Source organism: Aphelocoma coerulescens, chromosome 4, assembly GCF_041296385.1.
Source record: "Aphelocoma coerulescens isolate FSJ_1873_10779 chromosome 4, UR_Acoe_1.0, whole genome shotgun sequence".
Taxonomy (NCBI): domain Eukaryota; kingdom Metazoa; phylum Chordata; class Aves; order Passeriformes; family Corvidae; genus Aphelocoma; species Aphelocoma coerulescens.
Window position 1 is genome coordinate 64,242,885 of NC_091017.1, and position 20,322 is coordinate 64,263,206.

The 20,322-nt window shown below is 40.5% G+C and overlaps 2 protein-coding genes across 6 annotated transcripts in view; one reads left to right on the forward strand and one right to left on the reverse strand.

Annotated features, from left to right (window-relative positions):
* FBXL5 (F-box and leucine rich repeat protein 5) overlaps positions 1-10,556 on the forward strand; it is a 33,961-nt gene extending 23,405 nt beyond the window's left edge. For both annotated transcript variants that reach the window (XM_069014406.1, XM_069014407.1), the window contains exons 10-11: positions 2,177-2,325; positions 9,905-10,556. In XM_069014406.1, the coding sequence (XP_068870507.1) occupies positions 2,177-2,325; positions 9,905-9,981 (226 nt within the window). In that variant the 3' untranslated portion in view covers positions 9,982-10,556. The remainder of the gene's footprint in view (positions 1-2,176; positions 2,326-9,904) is intronic.
* Positions 10,310-20,322, reverse strand: part of LOC138109949 (complement C1q tumor necrosis factor-related protein 7) — a 120,698-nt gene continuing 110,685 nt past the window's right edge. For all 4 annotated transcript variants that reach the window (XM_069014397.1, XM_069014400.1, XM_069014399.1 and 1 more), the window contains exons 28-34: positions 20,101-20,190; positions 19,195-19,308; positions 17,615-17,749; positions 15,815-15,937; positions 15,146-15,204; positions 14,530-14,707; positions 10,310-13,544 (exon numbers count right to left, since the gene is read on the reverse strand). In XM_069014397.1, the coding sequence (XP_068870498.1) occupies positions 13,356-13,544; positions 14,530-14,707; positions 15,146-15,204; positions 15,815-15,937; positions 17,615-17,749; positions 19,195-19,308; positions 20,101-20,190 (888 nt within the window). In that variant the 3' untranslated portion in view covers positions 10,310-13,355. The remainder of the gene's footprint in view (positions 13,545-14,529; positions 14,708-15,145; positions 15,205-15,814; positions 15,938-17,614; positions 17,750-19,194; positions 19,309-20,100; positions 20,191-20,322) is intronic.

The window sequence follows — 20,322 nt, forward strand, 5'->3', positions numbered from 1 at the left end:
GGTGGCCCCTGGCCTGTATCAGCAATAGTGTGCCCAGCAGCACCGGGGCAGTTCTTGGGCCACACCTCAAATCCTGTGTTCAGTTTTGGGCCCCTCACTGCAAGAAAGAGATTGAGGTGCTGGACTATACCCAGAGAAGGGCAGTGGAGCTGGGGAAGGGTCTGGAACACAGGTCTGGTAAGGAGTGGCTGAGGGAGCTGGGCAGGCTCAGCCTGGAGAAAAGGAGGCTCAGGGGAGATCTTCCCACTCTTTAAAAGCACCTGAAAGGGGGGCTGTAGCCAGTGGGGTCAGTCTCTTCCCTCATGTAACAGGAGGAAATGGCCTCAAGTTGCATCAGAGGATGTTTAGATTGGCCATTAGGAAAAATTTCTTCACTGAAAGGGTTTTCAAGCATTGGAAGAGGCTGCCATGGGAAGCGGCATACCTGGAGGTATTTAAAGGATGTGACACTTGGTGATGTAGTTTAGTGGTGGATTTGGCAGTGCTGGGTTAATGGTTGGATGTGATTATCTCAAGTCTTCCAGCCCAAATGATTCTATGATGATTCTGTATGTGCAGAACAACATGTTAAATATGACCCCATATAACAGTTAAAGGAGGAGAAAAAATGTTTGACTTGAACACTGAGATGGCTTCACGAGTTACAAAATTTTCTGTGTTTGCTATTTGCCACTGATACTTTTTATTGTCAGAAAAATGTAGTTACTACTTCATATGAAAATGGGATGAGGCTGAGGTACTTGAAGCCTCCTGCTCAGATGTGCTGCAGCATTTAAGACTAATTAAAGCTTCTTGGAGTGGGAATACTGCATGCATACCTGTGCTCTTTGCTGTAGTAAACTGAGGAATAGTGTGAGGTGCTGCTGGCATTGATTTTTCTCTCCTGAGGTTTTGTCCCCATTTGATGTTCACGTGTGCCAGCTGTTCAGATGTCTCCTTTGGTTTTTCTGACACTTTCACTCACCAGTGTTACTGTTCCTCAGGGTGTGGTTCAGATATCTGGGCTTTGTGTAGGTGCTTGTTTCTCTTGGAGTGTTGCAGTGGACTTGCCCTAACGAGTTTTGTTATGTGCTGATGAGGTATTGTTGTGATGTGTGTATTCTACATAGTACTGGTTTGGTTTTGCATGACTCAGTAATGTGGGAGCAAAGGGAGATTTGGTCACTGAGTCATGGCAAGGGTTTAGTTGTGTTGTTGATTTCCCATTGGTGCTTTTTGGGTGAAAGTATTTAGGAGCTGAGAGTGTATTCCAACAAGTGCTTCTTGTAGCACAAGAATACCTGGAGTCCCTGAGGAAAGGGAGTGAAACCCCCTAACAGAAAGACATACCAGTTCATTTATTTCATAGAAGTTGTTACCTGATAGCTGGTTTTGTGCCCAGCAGTTCTGCCTGCTGACAAGAGAAACTTGTACAGTGATGCTCTGAAGGCATCTTCAGTTTTATGTCCTGGCTTGAATCTGCAGTTTGGTGATTCAAGCCTGGTGGTTTTATTCAGGTGAGTGAGCTTGTTTCTGCTTGAACTTGGGCTGGTTTCTCTGAGCTCACAGAGAAGCGAGAAGGGTCACATGGAGTAATTGCTCAGGTGCAGTACATCGTGTGCCTGTTGCAGCAGCAGCCAAATTGTCTAGCACTCAGAAGAAAGCTAGAGAATTCTATGTGAATAATAAGATGGTGTGTTGGCAGAGAGAAGCTCTGCTGTCAGTCCTAGGAAAACACAAATTTGGAGACCAAAGTAACTTTAACAAAAAAAGAGTCAAACTTTGGGAAGCATAATGCACCAAACTTGGGAGTGTCATGTTTTAGCGTGAGATGAGGAATATATGTCACCTTGGAAGAGCTGCCAAAATCAGTGGTATTTTGAAGAATGGCTTTGTAGTTCTTCGAAATAGTTGGTTATCTCTGGTGTCATCCATAAAAAAGGTCGTTTCCCGCTTAAAGTCTGTCTACAGGAATTGTTAGTTTATGTAGAAATCTGTTGATTTTCCAGGTCTCTTGGGTGGCTTCAGGGGTGATCCCCCTTTAAAAGAGGGTCTGGAACTGCCAGATTTAAAACTCCGTGGTTTGTTAGAGCTGTGTTTGTTGCATGAGGTGCGGTGGGTCTGTGACAGGGTGATGCAGGGGGGCACTTGCCAGTGCCGCGCGGGCTCCTGACGCCTCTCTTCTGTGTGTCCACAGGGCATTGACTCTGGGAGGAGGACTGCCACATCTGGAACACCTGAACCTCTCGGGGTGTCTCACTGTAACTGGTGCAGGCCTGCAGGAGTTAGTTTCTGCATGCCCCTCTCTAAAAGATGAACACTTTTACTACTGTGACAACATTAACGGTAATGTCTTTTTATGAAGATGCGATGCTTTTCTGGGGAGTGATGTTTGGTGTAAGGATTTTTTGAAAAAAAAAAAAAACAAAAAACCAAAAAAACCCCACCAAAACCACACCTTTTTTTAAATGTCTGTGTAGCACTGTGTTTCACAGATTAATTACAAAATGATAACTGTTAAATCAGGTTTTCCTCATTTTTTTGGGGTTTTTTTTTTGGCATGACACTACTACAGTTCTGTATTACATAGGAAAGCATTTTTAGTGTCTGTATCTCTTAACTTAGTTTAGCATAACTGATAGGGGTAGAAAGTAAGTCTCCATATAGCTGCTAATACACACTTGTCCTGTTCCTATCTCAACTGTAAACCATGCAGTTGTATATTTTCTGTATGGTCATAACCTCAAACAGAGGCGTCATTAGGTTGGTACCAAAGCAGAGATTTTTAGGAAAGGAGTGATGTGTGTTTTGCCATGCAAATCTCCCCTATTGCACTAGTTTTGGTATAGGATATTTTTGATCCTACCATCACGTGTCCTTATGGAAAATATAATTCAGCTTTTTTTCTGGTTTTGCTTGAGTGAATAACTTAGGGATGGATCTAAGTTGGAGAAGGATCTGGATAAATGCATAAAATCTGTTCATGGTGTGAGTCTTTTCAGCATTTACCACACTGAAATTCAGTCTGTTATGTTAGGTCCAATAAGCATTCCTAGCATTAGAGATGGGAACCATGGTGTGACTTGTATTCCATGTGTGAATTTAAAACAGGTAAGTGCAACAGAAGGCAAGGGAAAAAAAGGATAATAACTGAGTTCAGAGGATTGTGCAAGCTAATTGTGTGTAAAACAAAATTGTATTACCTGGAAGTTTGTGGTGTCCAGCTGAATAATTTGCATTTGTATTGAGATGCAGCTCCAGCCTGGGTGCTGGCTGCCAGAGCTTTGGTACTGCAGGTAAATGTGTACTGATATTTGGATATCAGTCCATTGAAATTGATAAAAGATGGTGCGCTTGGATTGGATTATAATATTAGAAGTGAAAGTATTAAGTCATAATTTTGTTTCTATAATTTTTGCACTTTATTGATGCTTTTTTTTCTTTTGAGACATTTGCTTTTTGTTACTTCCTTCCATTCCATCTGGACTACAGCATTTCAAAAGCTATTTTCTATTGTCTTTCATTTCCACCTGAAAATTTTAAGGTTCTTTTTTTAAAATCCTTCACTGACTCTCTTACCTGCATTATGTTGAGTTTAAAGATGTCTTCAAAGACCAGTTAGAAGCCTTTTCCTTTTACGTCTGATTGCTTGCAAGATCCTCTGCTTATACTTGTATGTAATACTAGACATAATTTGTCCTCAGACATTTCTGGTTTTCATCTTGTCCCTATAAAATACACCATAAGGTCTTTGTATTAGTTTACAATGTCCAAATCTGTGTGTGAGTCCATCACTTTAAAGCTAGGCTGTTCCATAGTATTCTCAAGAGATTATTTAAACAGAATATTTTTGAATTATTCTGTAAAGTTGTCTGATCCTCTTCCTGTTTATTTCCTTCCTTCTACTGCCTGCTGGTTCTGCTTGGTTCTCTAAAGTATCATGCATGCCTTTGGATCAACAGCTACTCCAGTAGAGAAAAATGCACAGGACAGTGAGGCTGTAATGGTCTGACTTCTTACATATGTTGAGAAATAGTGTCATCTCAGAAGTTATGGCTTTATGGAAAATAGCCTTTATAAATTAATACCCTGCAGTTTTATCTGGATTTCATTCCTTGTATTTTCAATCAAACTTCATTGTGATAGGGCTATTCAGTGTGAAACTGATGCCTTATCCCATTCTGTGGGCAGCAGGATTCCTACAACAGCTGTTTCTGTATCATTTGGCATTTCTAAAGTAACTAGGGAAAGCAATAGCTGTTTCATTTAAACCAATCCATATCTGAAGCCATTTTTAGATTGTATTACTAACTGCTGTACAAAGCTTACTGATCTGTTAGCATGTACAGAATATCATAATTTTCTTTGCCCACCAGCTTATCAGTGATTGTTTTCAGGGAAGTAGGTGTATTTTGGGATCAGAGGTTGGAAAACTTACTGGTCTTGCAGAAAAAAAAATGGAGCCAACAGCATGGAATTTAGCCATCCATGAATAATAAAGACACAACTTTGTCATTTGCTAAGGAATAGGGGGCTTTACTTTTACCTGTGGTTTATTTTCAGATTTTTTTTTTCTATAAACACTGAGCCTGATGGGACTGTTCACACACAAGCCAGCTTCATTGGAATTTCTTTGTGGAGGGCTTGATGCATGTGTTGCACAGCATAGGTAGGCACGCTGGTTGCAGTTTTTATGTTTCCAACAGCTGCTGCTCTACCTTTTCAGTAGAGCAAGACTAGAAAGGTGTAGAGCAGCTGTGGTGAGGTAGTTGGGTCTGACTGCTGTTGCACACCAGTAACATGGTACAGTTTTTATGACCAGAAACCATGAATTTGCACATACTTCAGATCTATTTTCTGTTTGTTTACTGTTAGTTTGACTTCAGTTTTGGGTTTGCATATTAATACTTAGGATCTCTTCTGTTTTTCACAATGCTGGAGTTAGATAACCTTCAACTGCAGCTGAAAACAAATCCGTCAATATGCATCCCTTCTAATGGCTGATTTAATTTGTCTAGAACAGATTTCGTTGTGGATCACACTGAACTTAGCAAGAAGAGTTTAATGTTCAAGTTACATCTTGCGACTGAGTTCTTGTTTTCCTAAGGCTGTTTTGTCCAGCTGTGTCCATTCTTCTGACTGTATTCTTAGTTTCAAAGCCTGGAGTGCTTTCAGCTTTGGGATTAGAAAAATGGAGCTCCGTAATTTCTGCAGCAGTAGCTCTTTGCAGCATTTAAGTATGATTCAGTTTCTAGGTTTTTTTTTTTTAATTATGTAGTCCTCAGTTGCTGTAATTAAAGAAATAGGGCATTAATGAAATAAAGTTGTGATTCTAATGATTCACTCTTCTGGCATTTAGAGTGCCACTGGTCATAGTTGATCTGTCTTTCAGCAGTGGAGCCAAGACTTTGCAAGTTCTTTTAAGATGTGTGGACTACTGCATGCAGACTTATGTGGGAACACAGTGTTCTAAGAGTTAGGTCTCAGTCTAAATTTTACAGATTACCAATGTACTCACAAATCTCTGAAAGGATATGGTATGATGGTGGCAGCCAGAGTGGTTCTTTTACCATAGTCTTGGTCTTGGTGGAATGCCAAACTTCTTCCTAGGGAATCTTAACTAATTTTTGTTCTGCTAGTACATGTAACAAAATGGAGTAATCAAATAGCTCTGCTCCTCTCTTACAGTACCAAACGTGTTTATACGTTCACCACAAGTAAACAGACCTCACCTCTATTCTGAGTCCACTAAGCATCTGAGTAATCGGATATGCATGTAAAGAGCATTACAATAATCCAGTTTAGAAGTAACTAAATCAGTAACATAGACTGTGGCAGGTTAGATGAGAATCTGATTAACTTTGCTTTCCCAGGTGAACCCAAAACACATTTCATTTAGCACTTCACTGGTAGCACTTACTAAGCCTTCACAGTCAGAGGGACAGTTCTCTGGATGATCCGATCCACTGCATGTGCTGTTCCTTCCCTACACTTCTGTCACATGTTGTTTTAAAAGGCTACATTTTGGGCTCCTTGTTAAGTCCAGCAGTGATGGTAACTGACTCATCCCTGTCAAGATGTCTTATTACAGGAGCCAGAACCTGACACTGCAAACAGCCACTGGTTTCTTGCTCTACCTGCCCGTCAGAACTGTCAAAGTTCAGTCAAAATCATCAGCTGGTCCTCAAAACATGTGCAGTGTGTGGAACTGCTGTGTGGAGCAGTGTCCTCGTAGATACACAGTGCATTGCTGACTGGGCTGTGCCAAAAGCAGTAGTGGGCAAAATGCAAATGGGAGATAGTGGAACAGGTTGCCCAGAAAGGTTGTGCAAGACCTATCCCTGGACACATTTGGCTTCAGGCTGAAAGGCGCTCTGAGCAGCCTAGCTGAAGGTGTCCCTGATTATTGCAAGGGGGTTGGAACAAGATGACCTTTAAAGGTCCTTTCCAACCCAAACCATTCTGTGATTCATCCCCACTGTTAGGTTGAAATGACCATCACACTGGACAATATGGAAGTTATGCAGTTAACCAGATGGCTTAACCTAATGGATCAGTGAGGTGAGAGGAATTGGAGACCTCGTATAGAGATTCCAAAGGAAAGAGAAGACAGTGTTTTTTGGCAAGATTAAAGAGGCCATTTGAACTTAAACAGAGAGAATTCAAAAACAAAGTCTAGTCCAAATGAGGTCAATAGCAAAGACTGGGGAGGTCAGAGGTTACGAAGCCAAAGAGATGTAGCCAAAGGTCAGTGGTAGTAAATAAAGTCAGGGAGACAAACCCAGTGTCTGTGGCTATCAAAAGCATTTGAATTTTGCTGTCTGTATCAAACGTAAAAAAGAACAAACTAAGGAGCACTAGGGCTTTTATAGAGGAGATAAATGACCTGTGATGGAGGAGATCAACTGACAGCCTTCCTGTTAAAACAACCATTAATGACACTTACTGCCTTGTTATAATAAGAGCATAAAATACCCTCCAGATTATGGGAATTGCCTGTATATGCTAAGAAAGAATACAGGGGAGGGCAGATTTCAGAAGATGTGCTTGAACCCTGAATATTTCATTTTATCAGAATTCTTTATCACAGGCTATAAATGAAAGTTAGTGATGGTGTGAGGATTAGACATGGGGTAAGAAATGCAATGTGGGAAGAAGGGTGAAATTTCACTGTCATGTGCTCAATGTCATTTGTCAGTGCCTAATAAATTGGGAAATGAACATATAAGCTTTTCAGATGATGCAGGTTACTCAGAAGTATCCAAGTTTTTGGGATCTTAAGTTGCTGGAAGAGTGGTTTAAATTTAAAAACTGAAAGCTAACTAAAGGATAGGAAGAAAGGGAAGGGCTTAATGGTCACTGTTCAGGGAAGGAACCTGAGGGGTGACAACTTTCTCCCTGTTCCCCTCCCAAGAGTTATGTGGTGAGATCAGTCTCACTCAGCATTTCCCTTGTGTTGTGGTGTAAGAAATGCACACAGTAATTTCCAAGTTTTGAGTGCTGCTGTGTGGTCTTCAAGTAATGATACTGATGCTGATGATTTCCAGAAGGACTGCTAAGAAGCCTCACTATAGCTGTATGTGTGGTTAAAGGTCTGGGTGGTTGGGAATGATCAAACTGTGATTTTATGGAACTGAATTCAGAGCTGGCAGTTGCAGTGTGGAGATAATGATTTCAGAGAGCTGTTGGTGCTAATTCTGAGATCTTTCCTATTTGCAGCAGCAGCCAAAAAAGCCACCAATGTTACCATCGTCAGGGTGGTGAGAGCAAGATAGAGGGTGCTGTGCATGGTCCTGGAAGCCTTGGGGCACTCACTTGTGGAGCACTGCATGCGGGTTTGGTCTCCCCATCCTGAGGGGAGAGTATGTAACGGAGTTACAGAAGATACACAAGAGGCCTACTAAAAAGTTAGGGAACTGAACACAAAAGGCTGGAATGTTTCAATCTGGGAATGAGATGGCTGAAAAGGGGGCATGACTGTTTACAGAACTGGGAAAGCAGTAGATGTGGTGAATGTGCAGTGATAATTCTCCAAATTTTGCAGTATTAGAGCTCATGGGCATTGGATGAAGCTGGTAGGTGATTTAAAGCAGATGCACAGTGTAGTGAGCTTCTGGAACTGGGTCCTGTGGGGAATTGTGGAAGGAGTTAGTGTCAAGAGGTTTAGAAAGAGGTTAAAAAACCCACATGCACAACTGAGCCATAAACAAATACTGAAGGAAATGGACTTTAGTGTCCCTGCTGCAGTAGTTGGGGTTGCTGGAAAAACACAAAAGGTGTGCATGATAGGTTTATATCATGTCCCTAGATAACATTTGCTGTTGCCAGTGGTGAAGGTAGTGCTAGATGGAGCATTGGTCAGACCTAGAAGTCTGTATGTTCCAGTTAGGAGCATGAGGAATAGCATCCTTAAAACGAGCAAGAAAAGGATGGAAAACAATACTGAATTATACTGAGTATTCCGTTCCTTGGGATGTTGTGGTTCTGTACATTTTGTCAACAAGCAGTTTGCTAGAAATGTGACAGTTGCTTCAGAATCGCTGCTGTGCTGCGTAGCTGTGGCAATGCTGGGGAAGGTCAGCTATGACTTGGAAAATGCTGCTGCACAGAACATGCTCTGCTAAACCAGCTGTTCAGAAGCACCGAGTCTCCTTTCTAAAGGACTTACGAAGAAGCTTTCAAACTCTAGCTCGTAAGTGACGTGGAGGATCAAAATTTAGTTCAGGTGAATGAAAAGATTTGAAAGGGAAAATGGGTTTATTGACCAATGAAAAGTTCACTATACTGTAACTGTTGTCCTTCATTATAGTTTTAGGTTTGTTTTATTCAGTGTCATGCATCTTGACTTAATTACAGTATAGAATATTGCTTACTGGTATGTGGCATGAAGTAGGAAGCTGGTTTTAAGACACCAGGTTCTTGGAAATTAATTGAATTATGACTTTACTGTTGAAGGGGGAAAAAAAAGCCAGACATGGCATGGTGCCCTAGTTCATTACAAGATTTTGTTGGTATTTCTAAATACATTAAAAACACCTGAAATATTTGTTAATTTGTTTCTTACACAAATGGGGAACATTTGTATTGTCCTGGTTAGGTCTTTACCAGCTTGAGTTGGCTCGGCAACCCACTTCCAGTTTCTGTTGGGTGCCAGAGTTCAGCCAACCTGAGTGTAAATGTTTTTCAAAGCAGGCATATGGCTGCAGGAAATAAAATCCTGTTTGAATAAATACAGTAATTTCTTATCTCATGGTCACTTTAACATTTTAAATGAAAGGGGTAAGTGAAGGTAAGTGGAGGTGGGTCGAGTTACAGTGTTGGTTGGGCCTGCAACTCGTTCTTTCTTTCTGAATTGGCTCATTTTTAGCCTTACAGCTTCTGATGGCTGCAGTGATACTAAGGTGATTCTCTGTTTAGTTTTTGAATTTCCAGTCAAGAGTATGTGAAAGTCTGGCCAACGATGAAGGTGTTCAGGGAGAAAAAAAAACCTTCCAGACTAAAAAACTGTTTCTATTATCATAGACATAGTTTTGGAGGTTATGGTTTCTCTGGTTATGCCACGACGTCATCGTCTGAATTTAAAAAATGGGAATTAAAAATGCATTGTCAAAAACACTCAGTTCTGAAAACTGACAGTGACAGGCTTAAAGTTGCTTATTTAGTGTTGCTCATGGTACTTCTGTGTCATTTTAGATGTGTTATCTTCATGGGACTAAGCTATGGAGCAAAAATTTCTTGAAAAATACCTGTTCCAAGTGAGGTTTTTACACCGTGATAGTACTGGCAGCATTTCGGACTTCACGGTGCTGAATGAAGTGTGGTGCATTGTAAAAAATGAGACATTTTTGAATCACCAGGTTATGAGAATTATGAATCTAAGTAAGTGGCCTTTTCTTCTTTTCACATTTCTTTTGTTTTTGTGCAGGTCCTCATGCTGAAACCGCCAGTGGATGCCAGAATTTGCAGTGTGGTTTTCGGGCCTGCTGCCGCTCTGGCGAATGACCGCTGACTTCTGATCTTTCAGTCTACTTCATTTAGCTGAGCAGGCTTCCTCTCATGCACTTTACTTACAGTTCGCATCTTGTGTTAACAATCCTTGGAGTGAGACTTGTTATACTAGCCTGACCCTGCCCACAACTTCAAAATCTTAATTATGAGTGTACTGTACAGTGTTGTAACAATCTCACAACCTCATTTGGCTTGAAGGGTGTTGGGTTTTATTTTACATAATTTGGGGAAGATGGGAAAATCTTCAGATTTTTTTTAATGCCACTTTATTCCAATTTTGGCACTTAAATATACTTTACTGAATTATTTTGTGTTAGGTGACTTTCTTTTTTTAATTTTGAATCCGTAAGTACAATATAAGCCTCTGCAGAGAATTTGAATTGTATTGTTTGCATTTGGGTACAATTATACATCTTTAGGAGCCTTGTTTCTTCCCCTTTCCTCTCATCCTGAAGTCGTTCTTTATATTGCAAAATTAGGGAAATTGTCACCTTCCTTTTGCATTTGGTTTTGTATTTGGGCTTGAAAGACGTACTCAAATAAAACATTCCCACCAATAAAAAAGTGTATGCAGTAGTTGAGTATCTATGCTTTTAAGGTATAAAGTGCCATGCCAGAAGGCTGCAGAGGTTGGGGTAGGTGGGTGTTGTCATGATTACAGAGCTGTAACTGTCCAGTATGTGTGGGGCTTTTGGTTTGTTTTTATGGTTCCCATGACTGTGCTAAGTTGCATTTTTGAAACAGCTTCCAAGAAAGTCAGGTTGCATTAATCTGAACTACATGAAAGACAGCAATGCATTTTCCCCCTTGCTTTAATAGTTAAAAAGATTCCTCCCTGACAGTAGAGACTGGCAGGGAACAGAGAATCTGTTATGATGAGTGAAACGTGTGCTAGGAAGAGATGAGTAGTATATGAGTAGTGTGTGTGGTAGTATGGGGGAGAGCCCACTGTGTGAGGGATGAGTCTCATAGCTCAGGGCAAGTTGTAAAGTTCAATGGCCACTGAGTGGCACAGTTGCAGGCTGGTTTTTTTCTCTAGCAGAGGAGGGCAGGTGGCTGCTTTTCTAGAAGGCAGACAGGTTTTTGTTTTCTCCTATCCTGCCTAATTTTTAGGACTTACAATACAGCAAGTAATTTTTACCTGTTTTCCTAATTGGATAAATTTTTTTGAGTAGTATTTCTTTAGAACAGCAGTCATGGTGACATAGTAGCTTTCAAGATTCTTGGTGTCTGGGAAGTTGGTGTGCAGGCAGAGCTGGAGATTACAATAAACTGCAAGTTTTGGCACCATCTTGGTCACGCTAAACTGAAGAGTAAAGTAAGAAAACACCAGTGAGTTTAGACTTACTGTGGAGTCAGCTGGTGCTGGTTAACACTGACTGTGGGCCAGAAGCAGAATGTTCAGTACTCAGTTGAAGCCTACAGAAGGACACCACTGATCCAGCAACTTGTCTTCAGGGAAGCTGCATTGAATGTGCCCAAAGGTTGATGGATCACCATTTTTGTGAGGCTGGCTGAAGCTGTTGGTAACAATGTACGCAGTGGGCTCACTTGTATCTATGTTCCAGAACTTTCCTTTCTGAGGCTGGCAAGGTGCAGCCAGAGGAGCTTCTACTCACTGCTGGGTGGTATTTTCTGTGCAGACTGGTAGAGACACAACTGAGGATGGAATGAGCTGCAGGTACACTGCAGATTAAACCGGGGAGATGTCATTAGTGTTCAGCAAAGCATTGTGTGATGACTGTACTTTCTAGTGGGCTCTGTAGAAGGGAGGGAACCTGTGGCAGCAACCGCTGACTCTCAACTAGTCCATGAGTGCTGAGAGCTGGCCAACACTATAGTGAAGCCACTCATGATCATCTTTGAAAGGTCATGGAGATCAGGAGAGGTGGCTGAGGTCTGCAAGAAAGCAAATGTCACCCTGGTCTTCCAAGGAGAATTCAGGGAATGACTGGCCAGTCACCATCACCCCTATCCCTGAAAGGTAATGGAGTATCTCACTGGAGGCCATCTCTATTTGCATGGATGACAAAGGGATCAGGAATAGTCAGCATGGATTCACTGTTCGACTTACCCTCTTGCCCTCTATGATGAAACAACTACCTGGCCAGATGAGGGGAGAGCAGTGGATACTGTCAACCCCAACTTCAGCAAAGCTTTCAACACTGTATCCCACACCATCCTTATGGGCAAACTCAGGAAGTGTGGGTTGGATGAGTGGAAGTGAGGTGAATTGAGAAATGGCTGAACAACAGATCCTAGAAGGCTGCCTGTCATTAGTGGTGTCCCCCAGGGTTCAATACTGGGCTCAGTTATTATTTAACTTATTAATAAGTGACTGGGACGAAGGTCCAGATGCCTCCTCAGCAAGTTCACTGACAACACAGAGCTGAGAGGAGTTCTGGGCTGATCCCCCTGAGTGCTGTGCAGCCCTTCAGAAGGACCTGGGCAGACTGGAGAGATGGCAGAAAGGAACCATCTGAAATTCAACAAAAGCAAGTGCAGGGTCCTGATGAATGCTCTTCCTAAGCTCAACCCACTGTCATTTTTATTTGGAAGAGTTTGATTAGCAGGATAACAGCAGGAAAAGGATATGTATTTATATCAGTATTAATAGCACAACTAGTTACATACTAGTAAGTGAATTTGATTTTTAGTAAACTATTCTTTTGATAATCTTTTACTTGCAAGTGTGCTAACTTGAAGACAAGCATTTCTTACTCCTAGGTAATTTAATCAAATTCTTCTATAAAAGGAATGAGCTTCTGCTTAAGGTTTGGTATAAATATTTATTGAATCTTTCATCTTTAAATTCTTAAGAAAATTTCTTACACCTCTAATGGTGCTGGCATTATACAGATATAAAATATAGAGTAGGATATGAAGCAGCCTCTTAAAAATTGAAGTATGGCCTTTACTGATGGCTCTTTGGTATATGAAATTTATTCATAGATTAAAAACTCAGAAACTGAGGTACAGAAAATTTTTTTTATTTACAAGTGTGTTTGAAGAGGAAGAAGAACTGTAGATAAACTGACTAGCTAAAAACACTCTTGAAGAGGTGCCAAGGAAATATTTTACTCTGCACTGTCACTTACATGTGGGCGTGTGTAATGCTTTTAAGAGTGTGAGGTCCCACAGGGAGCTATAAAAGACTATATAAAAATCACCTGTTAGTACTGGAAATTTAGGCTGTCTGTCTCTTCCTTAGCAGTAATTAGTATCTTCAGTAGTTTTAGGGCAAATAAAGCTACTAAAAATCATGTTCTCATTTGATTTTTAAGTACTTGGAATAGTTCAGCAGTGAGAGAAATCTTATATTTACACCTATATAAGCAAAATTCTTGCAGGATTCTGACTGGTCTATACTACCTATTTCGCACAAGTGAAGCAACGTAAATCCATATAGAGAGAACATTTTGGGGATAAGCGTGAACATACACAGCTAGAGCAAATTCAACATTGGAAACATCAATGGTGTGAACTCCTGTGCTGTGTACAGCTTCTATTAAAGGTCTCACTTCAGAATATGGCATATGAATAGGAAATCCAGAGACCTGGGAAAAAGAAAGAGGAAAAAAAACATGTAAGAAGAACAGGTGAAGGCACCTGAATAAATACATAGTTTAAAAAAGTTTACATGCTGAGTAAAACACATTATCTTCTCTACTGCCATCCTGAGGAGATGCAATAGAAGAAACTATGTTTGTATTTTGATAACACCTCCCTCTTTCACACACTCCAGGCAAGCTTCTGACATTTTTCCCCTTTAATTTGGTTTAAGTTCAAAGTGAAGTTCTTTAGAATCTGCTAAAATAAACTTACATTAATAAACACACAGCAGATTTCATTGCTTTTTTGTCTTGTGGTGGTTTTAAATCACTGTATTCTCCTGGCTGGGGACTTGAGCAAATGTCTCCTGCCCAACAGAATTAAAACCTCAACTCATTTTGGGCCTGGCCAGAGTTGCCAGTACTGCCACAGGTGTTCCATGTAGGAAACAGAAGGCCCTTCCAACAGCCTCGAGGAAGAATGAACCAGGCACATCAGTGGTTGCAGTAAACACATCAGTCAATTATCTTCTGTCTTTAGAGAGTGAAGACTGAAGAAAAGCATATTGTGTGAGTTCCTGGAAGTAGACTGTGTGTAGCACTACTCAGCACCAGTACCAGGTTCCTACTGACCCTGAGAGCTGCTGCACCAATCAGCCCCATAGCAGCTGCTGCTGGGAGACTGCACTCTATTGGCAGTAGTGGCTATTGTGCAGCAATGAAACAACACTGCACCCAATTAACTTTACATTCTTATGTTCAGCAGAAACTTTTTATCTTCAACATTACAAATGAAATCAACAAGATCATCATTCCTTCACGCTATAAATATTACAATGGTTTATCTTTGGTATAAAATCTCTTGTGAATTTTGATAGTAGAAGAAATAACCAGCCTAGGACACTCTTCTATACCATAGAGTGGTGATACTAAATCCTAGGGATTTCACTTCTTGCTTCTATGCACAAGCCATTTATGTTCACAAGTGTACCCTGTAATCTCCCAGCTGTTTCTGCAGCTCTGCCTGATGGTCATCTTCTACATCTTTTCCTTGGTTTTGTTCCAGCAGCGGCAAAAAGTTACGGAGGGTGGAGGTGCAGTATCTGTTCCAACGTGTTGGGCGCATTGGTCTCCATTCCATAATTTTATCTTTTAATATTTTTTCAATCCTGCCATGAGACAAAACTGGTTATTACAATTCTAGTATTGGATATCTGAGCAGTCTCCCTTGGCAGACAGTACAGATTCTGAGAACTTCAGTTAAACTTACTGCTCACTAAAAGTGCAGAGAAGCCAACACAGCTGTGTAGTAACGTCTGTGTTGTCAGTGCCTGCATGGAAGGCCATGGGCTTACAATCCCCTTTTAGTTACACCCTCTCCTCTCATCCCCCCACACCATTTTGCTTTTTGGGAAATGGTAGAGCAATGATTGATTAGTTCTTTCTATCTGGCAATCTATTGAGGAAAGACAATTTAAAAAAGCCCTGAAACAATAGCTTCTGATTTTTTGGGCCATTCTGGCATTCAGAGCAGGTTTTTAGGTCTAGGCATGACTACCTAGGAATGCTTTGGTATCAGCAGTGATGACACTTGTTGGTGGAAGTACCTGCTCTGTAGTTCCAGTGCAGCAGCCTTATCCGAATGCTCGTAAGTTAGTTCTTCAGGCTAGCAATAAATAAAACAAATATTAAAACATGCAATCTCTTCTAGACATATAACAATGTAACTTCAGGAGTTTCTGCCTTGATGATACTCACAGGAATTTACAATTATGCTAAAATAATATATTCCTTAATAGAGACATGATAAAAGTTTAACTAGATATTTGTGTGTAATGCTGGGGTTTTTTTTTCCCCCCAGTAAATTTCAACTGCTTACACCTTTGATAACTGTACAGAAATTTATGGCCTTTTACTTAGGATGTTCATACAGCTTGAAAAAATGCCTTCTTAGCCATGAGATAAAAGTCAACATTTTCTTTATAATACCAAGCTCCTACTTTAGGTACATTTTTGTTAAAGATATGTCCTATTTACTTCACTGTTGTCCTGAGATCTTACATAGACACAGGGCAAAAGCAGTAATTCTGTATAAAATCAGCTTTTTGCAGTACTCCTGTTTTCATTTTTTTAAAGGAGAAAGTGGGAAATCTTTTTTAAAAACCAGTGCTATTACATAAATAACTAAAGTCCAAGGAACTTAGTATCTGCTTCTTTCTACCAGGTCTGTGATGTCTCAACCCCTCAAATTGAGTTGGCAATAGATCCATCAATACCTGAATGCTGCGGAGACCAGGGAATGGCAAACTTCTTGAAAAGAAAGGCTTCCAAAGTTTTGGTTTGCTGATATCAAAATTTATCCTTCCTGGGGAATCATATTCTTGCACATTAAACCAAATCTACAGGAAAGCAAAGCTGGTTTAGCTGTCAGCATATAATCACACCTACAGAACACATTCCACTTACGTAGCAATAAAATACTATATAATGTTAACCTCCTGTAGCAATTCTTTCTCCTGTTCTGAGCTGCATTTCCACCCCCCTGGACTGCTGCACGAGTCTTTTCTGAATTCTGATTAAATTCTTCCAAAAGCCCAGCCCAGGGCAGATTTTGTCAGCAGGTGGAACCCGTATCTTGCACTCCCCTTCTTTACAGACATTCATTTTGGCCTCTGTGCCTAGTCTGGAGCATGCAAGCACTGTAGCAATTCTTGTTCAAACAACCTTTAAATGACTATTGCTAAGGCTGCAAAATGTACCAGCAATTACTATGTAAATGTGCTAATCAATGTGTTCGACCCTTTGTAACTGAGGTTCTGTGTAGATGCTTCCAGGACAGCTGGCTCTGCCCCAGTTGGATGTGAGGTGGTGAGCCTGTGGTGCAGCACACCTGCTCAGTCTCACTGAGACTGGAATTAGTTGCCTTGAAAGATACTGTGCTCTGCAGTTCAAGTCAGTGCTCAAGTCCTTAGTTGCTTCTTCCAGCAATTAACAATTGAGTTACAGTTTTAACTGTAGGTTTAGTACTGCTTAAAAAAACCCCAACCAAACAACTCTGCCACTCCTCAAAATGCTTTTAGTGAAAGAACTGACTACTTTTAAAATAAAGTACTTTAGAATATTAAATTCTCATCTAAAGTCATGATCTGTGTTTCGAATAGAACATAGAAAATTAAATAACAAAACTCATAATGCGTGGCATTCCAAAAAGCTGAGAAGCAAACTTTTAAACTCAACTTCCAGCTTCCATTCAAATAAACCCTAGGGTTCTTATTGTAAGTTTGCCCTCTGTTTCCTCATTTTCAGACTTCCACACATCTTTCTACCTCATTATCATGTCCCTATTTGTGTCCCCAGAACATGTGAGATCTGGCTTCCAACCGAGTCAGGCAATGCTGCTGGCAGGACAGTTCCCAGGGTTTCTGACCCTCCCAGCACAGGCTCAGCTCCCAGCCTGTGGCCTCTCCTTCACCTGCCCAGAGCAGCGCAGCTCTTACAATCTCTCCCCCCACTATCTCGGAGAGTTTACAGCCACACAATGAATAATGTATCATGAACATACACTACTATTACCTGTGTATTTGCAAATAAATGGGAGGACTTGATGCCAGGCAGAAAATCTGCATTGTTTTTGTGCCCTGAGGTGCCAGCTCTGTGTTGTGCACATTGATCCATTCAGGCTGTGCCCAGTGTCACATGGGCTGCTTAAGTGACTCCTTTATACTTTGTTTCTTATTTTTCAGTCACATTTCACCTGCAAACTATTATCTTTAGGGAATGACTACTCCTCAACTAAGCAGCTGTAATCTTAGGCCATCTACTCTGGGAAGCATGTAAGTAAAACTCAGTAATGAAAAATATTAACAGATCTCTTGATCCACCTAAATGCTGATTAAAAAATCTTTTATTTTAAGTATCTAAAGTAGCTGAAAAACCTACTTAAGATTGAATAATATTGCTAATAAGTGATAGCCTAAATATAGTTACAATGATGAACAAATGATGCCAAAGGTTAAAAAAAATCAAGTTATTGACCCTTACGTGTATAGAAATGTGACAAGACTGGGCACACTTACATTATCACAGCTGATCAGACAGTACACATTTTGTAAGGGGCAGAAAGTATCATACTGCCCATAAAAACATCCAGTACTGGGATTCCAAATTACATACTGACTTTGTTCCAAAGTTAATACATATGCAGTTGGTCCCTAGGAAGGAAAAAAATAAAGAATGAGAAAGATGTTTGAAAACTGGTTACAAGGACAATATGCTTTGTATTCTTTGGAATACTAAATTTTTACTACTGAAATTGATAGTGGTTTTTAGGGCAAACTGCTTGGAAGAATTTACAAGTTCATTACAGTTCAACACATAATAATGTGGCAGAGAAATGTCAGACATACAGAGCTCTGAGCTATTCTTAACATATAGATTCTGAAAGTTGTCTTGTTTCAGCTACAAACAGATGTGAAATTCCACATACAGGAATGTTTACCAGATGCTGCTTCAGTACCAACACGTCCTACTTGGCTACTGCCACAGCTCTCATCCATGGGGAATCTCCGAACTGAAGGACTTCCACCTGGGCAGCGCCCTCTGTGCCTGAGCCATCAGCCTTCCTCACAGGCATATGAGGAATTTCCCAGCTCTCTATATTCTCTGCCAGGAATCCCTAAACTGCTCTTCTGTGTTCTTGTCATCTCCTATATTGTTCAGGTATCTTGAAATAACCTGGAATAAATCCCCTCCTTACAAAATGCTTTATTAATGACTAGCATCTCCATCAGATTTTGAGGGGAAGGAACGTATCTGAGTACCTGTTCCTGTCACTGCAGTATCTCAGAATGTGCTTAAGAAACAGCTTGGACAGAAATTTTTACCAAAATTCTCTGCAGCAAAACTTTCACATGTACATAGAAATTTGCATTATAAACAGTTACCACCTTTTTGAAAAGAGCAGTATTGGTTACTTGGAAATCTGAGTGCTTCTCTGAGAACAAAGGCATCTCCCAAGGGGCAAAACAACCTCAGAGTTTCAGTTCTGGGCCAGTCTGAGACAAACTGCTGCCACAGTGGCTCCCAGCAGCCCAAGGCAGAGCAGACACTGCCTGCATTACAGTGGGCAGAGGGAGAGGGACTTGTCCAGCCTGAACCAATGTATCTTTGCTATTGCTGCAGGTCTGCCATCAGCCAGAGAGAGAATCAGCATATGTGTGTGACCATTAACAATCCCTGGCATGCCCCTAGCCCTCTTCTGTCATCTCTGAACCTGTACCAAATCCCACACAAACTCTGTCACAGTCCTTGTATCCATGACTGAGCCACTATGAAGGGACTGTCTCCATCAATTTGTCCTGGATGCACCATTTATACAAGCCAAAATCAAATCAAGGGTTACAGATACTTGATACTGTATTATGATGACAACTACTACCAATTTAAGCATGGAAACAGAGGTGCAGGAAAAAACCCAGACATATACTAAAATATACTTGCAATTTTTTATTTGCTTCTCTAAAAAGAATCAGTTCTCAGCACCAATGTTTAGATAATATCCTGGAAAATCGTCCCAGCAATGAACATCTATCCATTGCTGGGGGCCAAAGACTTCACAGAATAAAAGTTAATAGGCCAAATGAAAGAATCTTCTTACCTCAGGAATAGCATTTCCAATGATAAGCCAGGCTTTTTTCCCCATACCAAGAAAATAATTACACAAGAGCACGGCGTGTTCTTCCTCATCTCCCGCCAGAAGATAAAGAAATTGCTAATTGAAGCATTAAAAAAAAAAAAAAAAAAAAAAAGTCTTTCTAGGCAGTTACCAACTTACAACATTTGATGATGTTTCTTAACACATCTGAAGCAAGGAGTCCTCTCAGATCTTTGCAACTGATCTTTACTGTTTATTGGTCACTGCTTCAACACACCGGATGAAGAGTTAATGGTGTGAGAACCCATGAGACCTGAGATTTTATTACAAGAACCAGGGTCTTTGTCTTTTTTAGAAAGACAATTTTTCAGGAAAGTTCTGAGATGATAAAAACTTCAACTGTGATCAACAATGTCTGCCATTATTCTCTAAATGACAGGATTTATGTGACAGAGAAGGCTAAATATCCCATTATTGCTGACACTACATGCAATGTCTTTTTTGCAGTTCCTTGGAATGACAATGATCCGTTTTAAGTCTAGTTGTAAAGTCTCCATCAGTCAGCATCCCTTCACTTGCACATAACTATGACATTATGGACTGGTTTATAACAGAAAAAACGGGAGATGCTTTAAAGCCCTAAGGTATTCTTAGCTACTTTCAACCTATCAAAGATAAAATTTTTGGCTCAGATCAGAATGAGCAACTTTTTTCAAGCTTTGGTCCTTATTCTTTGAAATAAATGTCTCAAAGAAAAATAGTCCTCACAATAACAGAATCACAGAATAATTTAGGTCTGAAGGGACCTCAAGAGCTAATCTACTGCAACCTCCCCCCAAAAACAGTGGCCACTGGGATGTTACATCACATTCAAGAGGATAAAGAACTTCTGTTTAATGTGTTGCTTACATCTGATGTACTCCATAAATCACAAATTCCCGCAAATGACACACTATCTGGCAAAAAAGGAATCAAAGCAACATATCGAGCCACCAGTTCCTGCAAGAAAACAAAACAGAGCAAGTCATCCTTTAATTCACAATATTCTGGTGTTATTATACTTGATGTGAAGAATATTGCTGTTTCCACTCAATAACAAAACACTGAATAACCTCATTACAGTAGCAGTTA